This window comes from Cyprinodon tularosa, unplaced genomic scaffold (genome assembly GCF_016077235.1).
Source record: "Cyprinodon tularosa strain WSP-4 unplaced genomic scaffold, ASM1607723v1 ctg48, whole genome shotgun sequence".
Lineage (NCBI taxonomy): Eukaryota > Metazoa > Chordata > Actinopteri > Cyprinodontiformes > Cyprinodontidae > Cyprinodon > Cyprinodon tularosa.
This window is the reverse complement of record NW_024039207.1, coordinates 1302933-1320563: the sequence shown is the minus strand read 5'-3', so window position 1 is coordinate 1320563 and position 17631 is coordinate 1302933. Positions and strand designations below refer to the sequence as shown.

Sequence of the window (17631 nt, the reverse complement as noted above, 5' to 3'; positions counted from 1 at the left end):
AGCAGTCCAGTCCTGTTTCTCTTTAGCCCAGGCAAGGCGCTTCTGACGCTGTCTGTGGTTCAAGAGTGGCTTGACACAAGGAATGCGACAGCAGAAACCCATGTCTTTCATACGTCTGTGTGTGGTGGTTCTTGAAGCACTCACTCCAGCTGCAGTCCACTCTTTGTGAATCTCCCCCACATTTTTGAATGGGTTTTGTTTCACAATCCTCTCCAGGGTGCGGTTATCTCTCTTGCTTGTACACTTTTTTCGACCACATCTTTTCCTTCCCTTCGCCTCTCTATTAATGTGCTTGGACACTGAGCTCTGTGAACAGCCAGCCTCTTTAGCGATGACCTTTTGTGTCTTGCCCTCCTTGTGCAAGGTGTCGGTGGTCGTCTTTTGGACAACTGTCAAGTCAGCAGTCTTCCCCATGATTGTGTAGCCTATAGAACTAGACTGAAAGACCATTTAAAGGCTTTTGCAGGTGGTTTGAGTTAATTAGCTGATTAGAGTGTGGCACCAGGGGCCATCAATTTTGAACCTTTTCACAATATTCTAATTTTCTGATATGATGAATTTGAGATTTTCATTTGTTGTCATTTGTAATCATCAAAATTAAACAAAATAAACATCTGAAATATATGAGTTTGTATGTAATGTATGAATATAATATACAAGTTTCACTTTTTAAATGGAATTACTGAAATCAATCTACTTTTTTATGATATTCTAATTTTATGACCAGCACCTGTATTTTAGTGAAATACTTTATTTGAAATATTGCCTGATGAACATTTCCTCATAGTAATGAGACAGTATCTCATAATTATAAGATTCTATCTTATAGTTATGAGATAGCTAAATCACTATTATGAGATATATCATAATTATGAGATAGTTAGGTTTGTGTTTTATTTTTCATCAGAATGGCGAAAATTAGCTTCCATTTGGAAATGTTCTTATTTTCCAATATTTACTTAGAAGGCGTGCTCCCTACGCCCTAGTTGCAGACCCTTCAACACACCATTCGTTGTCAGTTCAGACAAAAAAAATTATTTTCACCCTTTATAACTTTAAACATAACTGAAACTCTTCAACTAAAATTGAGAACTGCCGCTTTTGTGTAGCAAACGGAGGCTGCAGCTTAGCGCAGCTTTATATGCTGGTTGAAGCATATTCCTCCTGAAAAAGGGAACGACTGAATGGCCTCACAGGAGTACCTCTACCTTTTTTTTCTTTTTCAATTAAAGTACTTAAATAACCTTTATCCTCATTGAATAAAAAAGGGAATCATTGTTTAAAACAAAAAACAAGTCTAAAATTTAAACTTATAAACCCAGTTTTTTTTTTTTTTTTATAATACTTGTATTTTATTCTATCTCCGAAAAAAATCTGCTTAAAAAACAGAATTGAAGAGAACTTTGATGCCAGGATGAGTCTGTGTAAACCTCTGACCATAATTGTTTAAGCTTAATGAGACGGGGAAATATTCTCAGTGTTTGGTTGCATCCTTTGATTTTATTCCTGACTCATTACTTTCAGCCACAGAGTTTCCATTATGTTTTAATGAGGATCAGCCGGTTAATCTGAGATGGCTCATTCAGCGGGTGTGGAGTTTGTATTTCAGTGTCTGTTGTAATATCAGTGTTGTGTCGTGGTTCGGCGTACACCAACAGTAAGGGGCCTCTCCGTTCCCATTCTCTGTCACAACACACTCGACCATCTGACTGTTTCCTGATGTCCACAGTTCACAATCATAAAAAGCACGGGTCACCGTTTGTCGCTGATATCCTCGCCTTACCGCCTTCTCTTTCAGGCCCGCTCAGCCACATAAAGTCCAGCCTGCTCGGCTCCACCTCCGACTCCAACCTCAACAGGTACAGCACCATTAACAAGATCCCCCTCATCACCCTCAACTTCTCTGAAGCCAATAACGAAAAGAAGTGCCCCTCCCCTCCTTCCTCTGAGAAGACCATCATTGCTCCAAAGGTCAAAGACCGAACACACAACGTCACAGACAAGGTCACACAGGTAGGTTCATGCATTTGGGTTCATTTTATATGAATAGTATTGACCGTCGCTGTTTTCAGTCTTATCTGTTTAGAAGTTAAATAACCCTAAATTGTCTTTTATTAAATTAACTTCACACTTGGACTGTTTTGTGTGACTTCAATAAAATGAAATGAACAGATTTTCTGTTAAAATGTGAATTTAATAATAGATCATCCAGTTAGAGGTATCAGAAAGCACCATTAGCCAGAGTTATACCCTCTGACAGAGGTTGCTACAGGACGTAGGATGAAGGAATCAAATCAGACTACAGTGGGTAATCTGATGTGGGCAGATTGAATCCACTGTCTCATCTGTCTTCTCGGAGTCTGACGATACTAATATGTGAAAACCATGGAGGTGTCTGTCACCTGTGGTGCAGAAGTTGGGATACTCTTACAGCTGCCAGACGGCGTCTACAGCTTCAGGTGGGTTTCTAGAGTTACAGTCAGGTATGGAGGTCATCACCTCAGCTCCTGGCGGGGCTGAGACCAAACACCTATTAGAGTGGCACTGTAAAGTAATGCATTCCCAGGGGTAGGTCAGAGCTTCCTCCAAACCACTGATTCCATCTCAGTTTTACATTCACTCATTACCAGAGTAACAGATAGAGGACAAAGAAGTTGACCCCTATCTGCACTCTTAGGCCGCCTCTGCTGGAGGCCTCAGACAGTAGCCAGAGGCAGAGTGGAAGCAGCCCGCACTTTATCTGACTTACCTCACAGTGCTGCTAAGCACAGCTTAGAGAATCCAGGTATGCCTGAGAGGTAAATTAAGATGGATTTTAGGACATTATTAACACTGCTGCTTAGGCCTTGCGTGTTGTTAAGGTGAATGAAATGATGCACAGTTTTCCTCCTTATCGCTATCTGAAATGGTTGGGTTGTTTCCAGGGTCTGAATCTTAACACTTGTCAAATGCGAATAAGGGAGACCACACCTCAGTCGAATGTTAGGATAATTATCATTGATGTTATGCGAGTCTATTGTACCCCAATATAACCTGCCTAATCTTTTCCTCAGGAGTTTATCTAATTAGGCCAGTTTCTCTGTCCATCTATATACAGTTATCATCTTCATTATGTAACTGGCAAAGATTTGGGAATGGAATGAGAGTTGTGTCCTTGATCTACGAACAAAGTGTAATATCTTGATAAGGCTGGAGCCGTGGATATTCCCTCATCTGCAAACATGTATGATGTAATAATGTGATGACGTGGCAGACTGGCGTTGCATAAAATGCTTATTTAACTGTGAGTTGTGAACACTCAACGAGATGTGAGCCCGGTTGGCAAGCCTTCTGTAACCCTAAGCAACTTCTCTGGTCTGAGTAAGATTATAATTTCTATCAAAATCGTCAAGTATTCCTTAGAGATAGGGTGAGGAGCTCATGCTCAGAGTAGAGCCGCTGCTCCTCCACATCGAGAGGAGCCAGTTGAGGTGGCTCGTGCATCTGTTTAGGATGTCTCCCTGGTGAGGTGTTCCAGGCACGTCCCACTGGGAGGAGGCCCAGGACACGCTAGCCTCGTGAGACCATCCTGATCTCGCGAGCGTTCAAGATTTCACTCGCTAATCAGTCTGGAGACTCTCCGTTGAAGAAAATTTGGAGCCGTTCAACAAATGAACGTCCAACCAGCGTTGACTTTGAGGCTGGTTGAGGTGTGACGCAACAAGAAGCGCGACAGTTCAGTCTAAAGAACATGGGGGCTTCAGCTGATGAAACTAGCGTTAGAGTGGCTATCAAGCAAGTTTTATCAGAATTACAGAGTATTTCTTCACTGAAAGATGAGCAAAACACTGCTCTGGAGGCTTTTCTCAGAGGAAAAGATGTTTTTGCTCTTCTCCCGCCTGGTTTGGGCAAGAGTAGCCTGACTTGTGGTTGTGTTTTCGTCGTCGGTCTATTGGTACATCATATGCTTCGTTGATCTGATTGGTCTATTTGGCTCGTCTATCACCAACATAGGCCAATCAGCTAACCAGTATTTTCGCCCCTTCCCAAAATTACTTCAACGGAAAGGTTTCCAGATGGATATGCGGAGCAAATCCATCTGGCGGAGTCAGGTTAAGGACATGCTGGAGGGACTATGTTTCTCGGCTGGCCTGGGAGCACCTTGGGTTTCCCCCGGAGGAGCTGGCCCAAGTGGCTGGGGAGAGGGACATCTGGACGTCCCTACTGAAGCTGCTACCCCCGCGACCCGACCCTGGATAAGCGGAAGTAGATGGATGGATGGATGGAAGTTTCATGCTTATTTATTGCATATACGTTAGGAAGTGTTATTTAAAGAGTTTTTCCTGAGTGATTTCTTTTTAGGAAAAAGAACCGGAGAGAGAGAGCCTCAAGGTGTAAGCTCCCCCCTGATGTTAACTTATGAGATTTTATTAAATCAACACATTCGGAGAGTATTTAAAATTAAAATAATCTCTTATATAATTAAATTAACCAGGATGTAAATAAGCAAATGTAAAAAAAAAAAAAAAAGACTGAAAACTATGCTTCAAACTCGTCAGTCGTGAGTTATAATTAGTGCAGGTCGAACACTTTAAGACAGAGATAAGAAAAGCTGAGATTTGGATTGAAATTGGACTAAATCTGGAAAATATTAGGGGGTATGATGAGTATATTTGCAAAGCACTGTTGCTGCATAAGGCGGCTCACTATGAGGGAGATGGTGGTGTGTTTAAATCTATATTCAGTTCTCAAAAATCCTTGCTATGAAGAACACGGAGACATGGGACACCTTCAAACCATTTCTGGACTTCTTTTTACATCTTAAGCAACGATCAACACTCCGATTTTGACCTTTTCTTCTCTTGTTCCCCTTGCTGAACACTCAGGATGTAGGTTTCACCCAGGAAGCTAAGGCATAAAGAAAAAGGTGTCTCTACGCTCCATGCTTCCTACATTTTAAAATATTTCTGCTCATGTTTTATGCCCACATGAGCTTCAGATGCCCACTCCTCCCCATTTACGTCTTAATTTAAATGCCTTTGGTTTGTCTCAAACTGAATCATTGATTACGGAAGCCACAGCATGAAACTTTCAAATCCTAAGAATCCTACTTTCTGACAGAGGAACTCGCATAGAACAAAAACAGGAAGGAAAACTCCTTCATTAGCATTTTTATATGAAGCCAAGTGCATTAAAGAAGCTGTCCATTATCACACCATAGAGTATGAGCAAAGCTAAACTAGATACAATAAATATTTAAGATTTAGACACAGATTGGCCACAGCACAGTAATCTAGAGCTGACTTTCTGCCAACAATCTGACTTCTACCAGTTTCTGCTTGGCAAAGGGATAATATATCAATATATACTGATGGCTAGGGGAGTAAAACACAATTTTCATGTTGTCTCCATTACATTCAGTCGTTCATTAACTACAGGATTTGACTTAAATGATTGTTTGCTTTGTAATCTTTTTGTAATGTACAATGATGGTTGGAAGAAATTCAATCCTGGGTTTAATGTAGGCGAACATAATGAAGCTTGTCTGACCTTTACCGGGCTCTTAAATTTAATCAGCAAGTGTGTCCAAGTCTATAAAAGCTGAAGTTTACGCTTCCCATTGGACTGTTTTGTAGAGGTGTTTTTCCTAAAATGTCAGAATAAAGAGGCACCAGCAGTTCTTTTGGAGAAACAATCTTTCCTTCACTGATTATTCTGTTATAGCTGATAGAGATGTTATAAATATATATAACCCTACCTTTTTAACCCCGCGAAAAAGTAACCAATCCATGGACAGTGCTTCTATGGTTCAATTAAAGGCGGAATACTTCTAAAACTGCTACAGATGCATCAATAAATGGCAAACAATGGCCAATAGGGATGTCAGTGCTGATATATGATGCATCCTTAGTTAGAAAATCCTTTACAAATAAGAGTACCATGTGGGAAATGATGGGGACGCCTGGAGGCGCGTGATCAGAAGGAACAGACTTTCCGATCTAAACACGAACTTTCATTATTAGACTTCTGTCCAAGTCACGGATTGTCCTTAATGAACAATATGTTGAAGCAGGATGTCCGTCAGCGCACCTGGCACTAGGCCACCCTAGACTGGAGGTCAATGATTGAATTTGTAGTCATATCATCTGACCTTCGGCCGCAATCTTGGACACTTGGGTGAAGAGAGGAGTGGAGCCGCTCTGGAAGAGGAGAAGGCCAGACACACTTGGCAGGCCCAAGTGAGTAGTGGGGGGCTCCTTGAAACGTCTGGTGGAGTGGTTTGGGATGTGTTCAGCTCCCACCTCTAGGAGAGCTTCTCCCAGATTCTGAGGGAAGCTGGAGACATGAAGTCTGAGTAGACCATGTACTTTGACTCCATTTTCAATTAGGCTGTCCATAGCTGTGGCCATAAGGTCTGTGGTGCCCGTCTTGGCGTTGATTCCCCAAGCTGGTTGTTGACACCAGCAGTAAGGGATGCTTTCAAGCTAAGGAAGGAGACTTCTCCAACCTTGTTGGGTTGTGGGACTCCTGAAGCAGCAAGTAGGTACCGTGAGGCCAAGCTTACCGCTGCCCAAACAGGTGGAATTAGTTATTTCACCTTTCCGATTCATGATCCACCACGAACGGGTTTGTGCTTGAAGAGGGAGGATTCAAACTTCTGGCAAGAGAAAAAACACGTAATATGTAGCCAACATTTGGAAGAAGAATGTTTTCAAGATGACTTGGATAATAGCACACAGTGACAAAGACCAGATACAGTACTGGGACTTGATCAACAGCCGCTACCGCACCACACTGTGACGTCACAAACCAGTAGATGGCAGTAGTGCTCTTTGGCAAACATGGATTTCTCTGGTAAATCACATTCAATGAACACATCCTTTATTGAACAGTATGTAATAATTTCATATTTAAAGTACTTTCAGAACTTTGTATTCTGAATGTGAGCGGACTTTATCATTAAAGCAGGGGTCTTCAAAGTTTTCCAGGCCAAGGACCCCCAAACTGATGGCGAGTTGGGGCGGGGACCCCCTAATTATATACATTCTATGAAATTGTATTATATCAAACTGGTCCTATAGTCACTCTATTACAGATGAAGTAATGTAACCAAAGTAATGTGTCCCTGGGATTATTATAGTATTTCTGATTCTGATTCCTGGTTGATGGGACAGGTGTTTTAAATGAAACGGTGCCCAGATTGAAAGAGTTCCTGTGTCTCGCTGAATGTGTGCATTGATGACTGAAAGACTATTTAATACAGTCTGTTGAATTCGTTTTAATGTGTATTTAAAGACATTTCAATTAGTGGAAAAAATTGAAAGGGGAATATATATATATATATAAAAAAAAAAACTTTCGCCACCCTCATGCAGTCCCTTCGTGGACCCGTTGAAGACCTCTGTATTAAAGGGATTATGAAAAAATCTGCCATGTTGGTAGTGGAAATATGTTCACTAGTGAGATGCAGAGTCTTGATTAGACTTTCAAGAGTTTAACAGTCAGATGGCAGTAGGGAAAAAAGCTGTTGCGAAACCTGCTGGAATTCCAGCTGCAAAGCCTCTTCCCATAGGAAAATGGTATTTTCAATTTGTATTAGCAGTAGAACCAGTAGTTTGCATTGTTTTTAATGTAACTGGAGGGCTGCTGACCTTGAAAGAGATCTTAAAAATATGGCAGCAGAGGTATTATTTTGGTTAAAATGTGAAGAATCATGTTTGGATAATACTAACTAATATAAGATATGCCTCATAACTCTCCAACACAGTAGCCAAGGGGTTATGATTCAGGCTTGCTTTGCAGCAAAAAGTCCTGGGCACCCTGTGTATATTGAGTCAAATGTGAGGCCCCAATCTGAGAGCAGTTTATTTATATTTTTTCAGAGCAGAAATCTCTACTTGGTGATTTGATAACACACCTCTTATCGGATTGAATAGTTTTTTGATTTGATAAATTGTAATAATTATTGCAAAACTTGGGATTTCAGTACAATTTTTTCCTAGTAGCCGCAAGTTGACAAACATATTGTTGGAATTAAATCCAGTCTTATTATTATACTTAGCCTTTATGATGATGTATTACTCTTCCTCCAAAATTCTTAAAGTTCTTTGAGTCACTAAAACTTAAATGCTATAAATATTAATTTACTTCAGACGTTTGTATCATTTAGGGGCAATCCAAAAGATTCACACGATTTCAGAGTACTACTCATTGAAAACATAAAAACAACAAAATAAGACTAATAATAACCAGTTAGAAGTGGTTATACAACATAATCTGCATTTTAATGTTGGCTTTATTGCAGAACTACTGGCTTCTACACTTGGGGTTAGATTTAAATGATCTTAGTAAGTGGAGAAATTATTTTTATGATATTTATATAATGCTAAACATAGGAAACATCCTTTCTTTCTAGCATAGCTTATATTTTTATTTAGTTGGACCATGATCAAAATGGCCATTTTACACTCCAACGTTTAATAAAGTGGAAGTTTGATGAATAATAGAACGCCTTCACTTTAGTCCGTCCTTTTGGTTTCTGATTGATTTCAAAGGTTATTCCATACAGAGGGTAATAGCTTTTGACCCTGTCCAGCACTCAGGATGGAGAACTTTCTAACGGCCATTTCAGTTAATAGCACTGCAGCCGTCTTGGTGTTATACATCATCCCCCTCTCCATCGACCTTCCTGCCTTTATAATCACTGGGATTCGAATGGTGACCAGGAATGAGATAAGGAAACATCCAAAGATGATGAATACCAAATTTACTCTGTTTCAATTCTCAGCTTTATCACTCACAGAAACGCTCTCTGTGTCCTTCCACTCCACATTTTGTACCCACCCCCATTCCCTCTCTCTCTGATCCTTCTTTGGACTTCTATAATTACTACCAAAGGAGTCCAAGCCTGAATCTCCTTCTTGTGAAAATTATCTCCAACAAAATGAGATGCCAATAGTAACAGTAAAATTAAATGCACTTTTAATCGGTTGGCATTTTTTTCATGCAAAGTCTTCATTTTTTTATTTACAGAAGCCGAGAATGGTCGTAATCGACTTTTTTTTTCTTCTTTTGCCTTCTCAAGATAATGACATAACTCTCTTCATCATGGTTAAACCTTTGATTGTTTTCTCTGGATAACAAAATAATTGTCTCATTATCATGAAAAAACAGTTTTTGAGTTCTTGAGATAACGAGATGATTAACCTGTATGAGTTATGAATGAGGCTGGCCAACAGCCCTGGATTCCCAGTCCATCCATGCCTGCGGTGCCCGTAGTCGTGCAGTCGCGTTATCGTGTGTGCACAAATAATCAATTTTTTAGTTTCTTTTGTTTTTACTCATTGTCAGGTCGTGGTGGATGATTGCGTGGAATACAGTAGAAACATATCTGACTTTCTTTTTTAATGAAAATCTTTAATATGGACTCATTTTGGGGGTTAATGCATCTTATAACTTACAGGCGTGACACCGGGGCTGTGCAGAAAACACCAGGCGACAGAACATAGGTCTGATTGCTTCTGAACGTTGTCTCCTTACCTAAAAGTTAACACCGAATTATTTACAGCGTTACACATAGGCTGCCATGACTTATCCTTTCCTGCTGTTGTGGTATTGAAGGATGTAATTAGTCTTAACACACCAATCGCCTCGTTACCATGAGAAAATGGCTTTTTTTTATCTTTATATAATGAGAACGTTAAGTAGTTTTCTTGAGAAAACCACCGTGACAAAGTGTCTCAGGGACACAACCGCTCTCGGCTTTCAGATTTATTTATTCTTTTCTGCTAAGACCCTACAATAAGTCATGGAAAAGTATAGAGCCTTGCAACTATATAGACACAAGAGTTTATTGATATTCTATTACTGTGAAGTGGTGCAATGCTATGAAAGGGAAGTAAAACAGCTGCTAGAACCCGATAAACAATGTGGACAGAGAAACTAAGCAGTTATAAAACTACACTTTAGTGCTCAATGACAACAAACAGACTATTAGGGTGCATACGAGTTCCATATGTGCTAGTTTTGGCCAACATATTAGCATTTTAGCTCTATGTAAGTTTTAGCTCCATGTCAAATACACATAATTTTAAAAGGAAATAACATTATATTGTGTCTCACTACACTTTATGCTGATATAGAAGCTGTAATGTAGGGATGTGGGAAAATTTTTATTTTGCAGTATATCTGCAATAGATCTTTTAGTTCTTAGTACTGATTTTTAAAAACAAACAACAACAAAAAACATTTTACCTAGAAACAATTAGGGGAAAATGGGCTACCTCTGCACCGCCACTCTGGCAGATGGGGCCAAGGAGCCCCTTTGCTGTGCGCCGCAGCAACATTTCTGTAGTTGAGAAAGTCACAGTTAAATACTTGGACTCAAACCCGAAAGAACATCAATAATAAAAAAAATACTGAATGATCAATACCTTCTAATGAACATATACAGAACTTGCTTGTTTTTATCTATACATTTTATTTTGATAGCTGGTTAAAATATTGCAATATATAGTTATATTGCCTAATCGCGATAATATAATATTGTGACCCACGTATCATACCGCAACAAAGTCTCCAACTCATGCATTTAGTTCAGCATGCATTTAACATCCCGGTTGGATGTTTTATAAGTTGTAGCATTGCTACCTAAAGTTATAGTGGAGGATGTTATTTTTCCATGTGGATCATCAAAATAAATGGTTCTCCTAATTGCCAATCATTGCGAAATGTTTGCATAAGGCCGTCCTACGTGCTCGTCCCCTTTTTCACCTGTGTTCGGTGGAGGAGGGAACTTTCCACTAGCTTATAAATATGACAAATGTGAATTTTATGAATGATTCAATTAATAATATATCAGATTTTAAATAAAAAAAATCCCATTAGCCTGTTTGTTATCACTGTGGGCAGCTACTTGGTTTAATCTTGAAATGCTAATCTGTAGAATTTAAATTTAATTACCAAAACATGCTAAATGTATCGATATTATTTTACCAGTCAGAGGGAAACAGTCAGGTTTGGAGCCACTTCATGAAGGATGTAACAGCTGTTGGATCTGTAGAGTTGAACTTAGTCAGGGCTCCAGCATCAGTAAGGTCAAAAATGCTGGCAACATCTACAAAATTTCGACACTGTTCTAATTAAAGTTTCCTATTTTATTTCTATAGTTCTATGTTCTGTTTCTTTGTCTTCAGTCACATTTTTGGATTTCATGAGAATTTGGGTTGGACTACAATTGGACAGTTCATATCCTCTATATGTCCATGTTCTGGCTGGTATATATAGTCCCCAATATTGGTGTTGGCCTGCTGGATTCCAGATCGGTCAAAAAATAAAATAAAAATCACAGTCCCTTTTACTCTGCGCAAAAAACAGAGCAACAAACAATATTCAAACACTTTGAATGTTTCCCATTTTCAAAAAGGTCCTCCTTTAATCTCATCATTACCATATAAATCTTGTTGCACTTTAACTGGGCCATTTTAACAGGTTATTATGGTATTATGATCTGAACCATCCCACTGTATGTGTATGTTATGACTTCTTTGTCAAAACCAGCTTCCTTAACCCTGCTGAAAAGTGGGGATAGCCCAAAAAGTCAGCATGCAGTCTCATCTGGTTAGAGCAAGTTATTCAGCTAATTTCCTCCCAAAATGATACAGATAAATATATTGGAGGGAAGTATTACAGTCTAAAAATAGAGGGTACAGAACTCCGATTTGACATTAAATATATTTTATAGATAAAGATAAAGCCCCATTCCTACCAAAATAAACCCTTGTTGAAAAAGTTTTAAATTATTAATGGTAAAAAAAATATAATCTTCATGCAAAAGTCTCTTTTTAATTTCTGTAAAAAAAAAACTAAACTCTTCAAGTTAACGCAAAATGGGGAAAATAAAGGAAACCTAGGAATCATTAATTGATGCAACACATTTATTACAATTACAAGAATTTGGGTAGAAAAATTTTAAAAGATTATTTATTGCACCAAATCATAAATCATTATGATGGAAGCCTTTAAGAAATGGTGCAAATCAGAATACCTATCATCATATATAGATATTCCTTTACAGAGTAAAACTTTTTATATTGGTTCTATACCCTGAATTAATGAATATACCATCTATTTCAAGTATAAAGATGTTACCAATAAGGGTTATCAAACCACAAACCTACTCTGGATATATAAATTAATGAACATTTGACATTTTACTAAATGGATACGATAGGAGATTTTCATAATGTGAAAAGGTTTATCCAATTTTGATTTTTTTTTTGACAGGGAAAGATGGTAATCAATGTTGATCGACCTCTCTTCATATTAAATCTCTGTATTATAGATATTTTATTCTCTTTTTTTCCCCCACAAATTTAGTTTTTTTTCTACATTCTTTCATTAAAAATCTACATTTAGAACTACCTCTCAGAAAAAACATTGACATTGGTTTTATTCCTCTAAAATCTTTTAAAAATGTTACAGCATTCCCTGAAGTCTTTGTGAGAGCCAATAAGAAGTAAAAATGACCATAATTAAAATGTATATCCTCTTCTTTTAGACTTTTATTTGGGAATATGCTTTATGCAATGCATCCACTCCTGTTCTTTGACAATAATGCAGTACTTATAGAAAAAACTGTTACAGCCTTGCTTTGAATATTTTTAAATACTTAAGGATGAATGATATATGAAAGGGAAATCATGCTTAGTCTGCTACATAAGGTTATCATTCACTTGCCAGATGATGTTAATTTACATAAAAACTGCAAACTTCCTGCCATATTCCTCAATGTTTTTAATCTCTTTATAAAATGTCTTTTTTTTAAACTAATCTTCGTTTTTGTAATTACCTGTCAATCATTAAAAATGTAATTAAATCCAGTGAAATGTTGGTGAAATTAATCTATTTTAATAACATATTACACTAAATTGATAAATGTGTTTTTTTTGCAGGTTCTTTCCCTGGGTGCAGATGTGCTGCCTGAATATAAACTGCAGACTCCACGTATAGACAAATGGACCATCCTCCATTACAGCCCTTTTAAAGCAGTGTGGGACTGGCTCATCCTGCTGCTGGTCATCTACACCGCTATTTTCACTCCGTACTCCGCTGCCTTTCTCCTCAATGACCTGGAGGAGCAGAAAAGGCGGGTCTGCGGCTACTCATGTTCTCCGCTGAACGTGGTCGATCTGATGGTGGACATTATGTTTATAGTTGACATCCTAATAAACTTTCGAACCACTTACGTCAACTCCAACGAGGAAGTAGTCAGCCATCCAGCCAAGATTGCCATCCATTACTTTAAAGGCTGGTTCCTCATAGACATGGTGGCGGCCATCCCATTTGACCTGCTCATCTTTGGCTCAGGATCAGATGAGGTGAGAACAGAGAACGACCTGTAATCATGCTGATTTGGTTTCAGGAGCTGTGTTGCATGAAAAGTTTAGACATCAGGGGTCCGTTTCACAAATCAGTTTTACTGAAAACTCAGTTTTCCAAACCTGAAATCAGGGAAACTTTTTTTTTCCGTTTCACAAAGAGAGTTTCCTAAACCTCTGTTTCAGTTACCATCAGTGTTGGGCACGTTACTTTGAAAAAGTAATTAGTTATAGTTACTAGTTACTTCTCCCAAAAAGTAACGGAGTTAGTAGCTGAGTTACTCCACAATAAAAGTAACTAGTTACTAGTAAAAGTAACTATTGCTTTACTTTTGCGAGTGTGTGAAATTAATAACTGGGGATGTCTAATTCTGAAATCCGCGCACGAGTTCTATCCTGAAAAAAGGTTAATTCTGCTACCTGAGTAACGTGCAGTAACGGTGTGTCGGCAATTGTAACTGCGTTATAGTTACAGTAAGAGTAATCATTTTGATTACTCGTTATTCAATAAAGCTATCGGCGTTAGTAACGCCGTTACTTTCAACACCGTTACTCCCATCACTGGTTACCATAGTAACATTCTCCCCAGAGCTAACCTGGTTGGGAGCAGGTTTTCTTCAGTAAACTCATTCTCCTCAGGCTCCACTCTACTTATAGCCAATCATGCTGTTTTCTTTCCTCATTTAGTCAGATTTCTATGTAGTTTTTTGCATTGATGAGGATCTTATTAAAGAATAATCTGCATTTTTTTCACAGAATAAAATATTTTTATAGGATTGACAGTTGACAGAATATGAGATCTATTTTTTTTTAGTTTGTTTAATTTGAGCGACATGAGCTTACTGGCACAATCTCAAGCCATTCTATGGGACTGATAAATGCTAATGATGACCATTTATTGGAATAATAACGTCTTAAGCACCTGGAAAACAGCTAATTACCGTGCGATGAAAGACATAATCAAAATGAGGAAGAACCCCATGAGTTAATGAACAGGTCCTATCCCATATATATATATATATATATAAAATCTAAATTTTAAGATTCGATTACTCATGATTAATTGCTTCAGCTCTAATCTAAAGTTTGTACAACTGTAACTTTAAAGACTTGATGACGAACTGAAAAACATGATGGTGCTGTAGTCACAAGCACTACTACTCGTGTAAATTTAACAATTTTGATTCAACTAAAAATAAATAAATTAAAGTATTTGTGAGTAGGCGTTTTATGTCCTTTTCCATAAAATTTAGCATTTTCTTTTTCATATTTTCACCCCTGTTTGACAGTTATTCATTTAGAGTTACGTAACATAAAGAGCTTTATCCCTTATGTCAGTCTGCAGAGTTTTTGTCCCATGTTTCGGGACCTTTTGCTCTGACTATATTCACCTCAGGCCCAAACTGATGACCCAACGCTTCTACTTCTCCTTTATTTATCCTGGTTTATGACGCGTTCGCTGCAGCATTGATGGTCCTGAGCAGTAAATCTTAAATGTTTACCCTCCTAAATCTATCCGACAATCGGCTGTCAAATCTGCTTCCCTCTGATTTTTTTTTTTTAAGAGTGAGACCGCAGCGCCTTAAGCAAGTCAGTTAAAAGGTCTCTGGCTTCTGCTGATGACTCTGCAGCACAGAAGCTTTCCTGTCCATGAATGTCTGAGGGAGATAATCAGACTTTCAAAGAGAGCAATTACAGGATGATAAAATGGAAAAAAACTGCAAAAGGGATGAATGTTTTTTGTTCAGGGAGCATTTAATTTAATTTGCCACAACAATGGAGAATCATTAGTAATAAATAAATTGTAATCCTGAACCTGACAAAGTTATAGGATTTATTTACAGAACGTGCGCTTTGAGAAAAAGGCTTTGCTGATTCAATGGTAATGTTTAGGCAACAAAAGGAACATTAAAGGTATTTTTCATTCTTTTATTTCCTTAAATCATTAGCTTTAGGCCTATTAATATATATAAAAAAAACATTGCATAAAATATTTATCATGAGAGATAAATAAAATATGTTATTTAAAAAATCAAAATTTAAAGAAAGAAATATAAATCTACAAAATAATAATTAAAAGAAAATGATGATAATGATAATTTAATAGGTTATTCTATTGATACATTTTTTTAAATGAAATGATTGACAGTTAAATTATTGTTTGGTGATGCAAACATATGTATAATAGGAATAAGGAAATTAGGATTTTTTTTCCAGATTAAAGCAAAACGAAATGAATACAAATAATTCAGGCAATTTTACAATGAATGTAAACAAGTGAATCTAAAACAAAGTCACTTGTGCAGATCTGGATAAAACGTATTCACCGATTAGAAAAGGTTTTACATCTTGAATTTAAAAAGTTTTTTTTGTTGTTTTTTTTGTTTTTTACAATTTTGATATAATTGATTATTGTGATTAGGGCTCTGGGTGGGGTGCTGTTTAAACTAGAGTCACTTTACTCCAGTCAGTGATTACTAATTTGCAAATCAAGATTAATCTGATTGTTTCAGCCACAAAAACAATACAAGTTCTATTTTTTTATTCCAGGTCTAATCCAGCCACTACTATAACTGATTCAGGTAACTATTTACCAGATGCTTTGGAGATTTGCCGAAGTAAAAAGAAAAGAAATTCGTTAATGGTTCATGATTCTCTCAGAAGCCTGAGTTTGTTTGTTTGGATTATTTTTGTGTTTTGCTAAAATTGAAAAAAGAAAGTAAAAATAAAACAAAATTTTGATCCCAGACATTATACATGATGAAATGGTGCCTGATACCTTCTCAATAGATTTATATTCAAATATTTTACACCATGAACAATTAATTTTAAAAGTTCAGATTAAATTAAAATCAACTCAATGATTTTTGAATTTCAAATAGGATTTATTTCATACTTATAAAGTAACTAAGGATAAATACTATGTTCCTCTACTCAAGTATCTTTATTTTATTTTTTCTGAACATTACTTATTATATTTGAACACAAATATCTGTACTTGCTTCTCCTTACTTCCTGAAAACCGGCTCATTACTTCTGTACCAATTGATAAAGACATAAAAAAACAAAAACACAAGAAGAATCTGACCAGATGGAGCCCAGTTAGGTTATAAAGACTCTGACATGGATGGAGACGGGGGGGATGGAATCATTGCAAATGATGGAACAGATTGTAATAAAACATTTCCAATTCTTCACCTCTTAATTAGATTTTAAATCTAGATGTTGATTGTTTCAAAGAATATTTGAATTCAGAGCTATTTGTAACTTTAATGCTGTGAAAACCAGAGCTCTGTAGCTGCTTATGTAGAACTTATATGCAGTTCAATCTATTTATGAAATCTGAAAGGTCTTTTTAAAACAAGACTGGACAGAGTAAAGTTTATGTTCTCTCACACAGTATGATTTTTGCTAAAAAAATCAAAATTGCAAATATTTTTCACCAACATTACGATTTTATTTGGGTTTATCTTCGTACTTATATAAAAACCTCGTAGATGTTTCATTTCAAGGTTCAGTCTTTTTGTGACCTTGAAAGCTTCCTTGTCAGGAGTCCATTTTTATAGGATGTACTGTAAATTTTGCGTGCAAAAGTATTTTTTCCCGCTTGCATGCATGCATGGATCTTCGTCTTAACTGCTACTCTCTCCTTCCTTATTTGTGGCGGTAAGCCCGCTTTGAGTGTTCCTGCAGCCTCACTGCAGCCAGTAATATTGTGTCTTACTCTTGTTAAATATAATTTCAAATTAGTGACTCTTTGAATAAAAACTGAAGTTCTGTTAAAATGCGATGATATTGCAAAATGCAGTTAATCTCCCAGCCCTACTCTCTACCAACACGGTGAGCAAAACAGGAAAACTAACCTACTTTCTGTACATAAAGCTGTTTCTTAATAGTTTTTATTTTATTGTACACAATTTAAGGTAAAAACTTTAATCTATTTTGTACTTCTATTAAGGAGTCTCTTTTTAACATGAGATTTTTTATTTAATTTTTCCACCTCTGAAGGTAACAAGATAGTGAAGCTCAGGCACTGGCTGCAGGAATGAGATGTTATATTGATCTGTGAGACATGTTGATTTGATCCAGAAAAAAAAAAATCTGCTAAAGTAGATTAAAGTTCACAGCAGTGGAAGGCAGACCTGAATACATACGATTCAGCTTTGCTTATTTTGGAGACTAATTAGCCATTGAAGGTATAGTAGAGGTCACTTACAGCTGGTGGGTCTGACATAGTGGAAAAATTGCAAATCTTCTTTTGGAAAGTAAGCTT

General features: G+C 37.2%; 1 protein-coding gene across 5 annotated transcripts in view; it reads left to right on the top strand.

The window, feature by feature from the left end:
• Positions 1-17631, top strand: part of LOC119794441 (potassium voltage-gated channel subfamily H member 7-like) — a 126731-nt gene that overhangs the window by 72533 nt on the left and 36567 nt on the right. For all 5 annotated transcript variants that reach the window (XM_038302019.1, XM_038302020.1, XM_038302023.1 and 2 more), the window contains 2 exons: positions 1799-2013; positions 12933-13358. In XM_038302019.1, coding sequence (XP_038157947.1) covers positions 1799-2013; positions 12933-13358 — 641 coding nt within the window. The remainder of the gene's footprint in view (positions 1-1798; positions 2014-12932; positions 13359-17631) is intronic.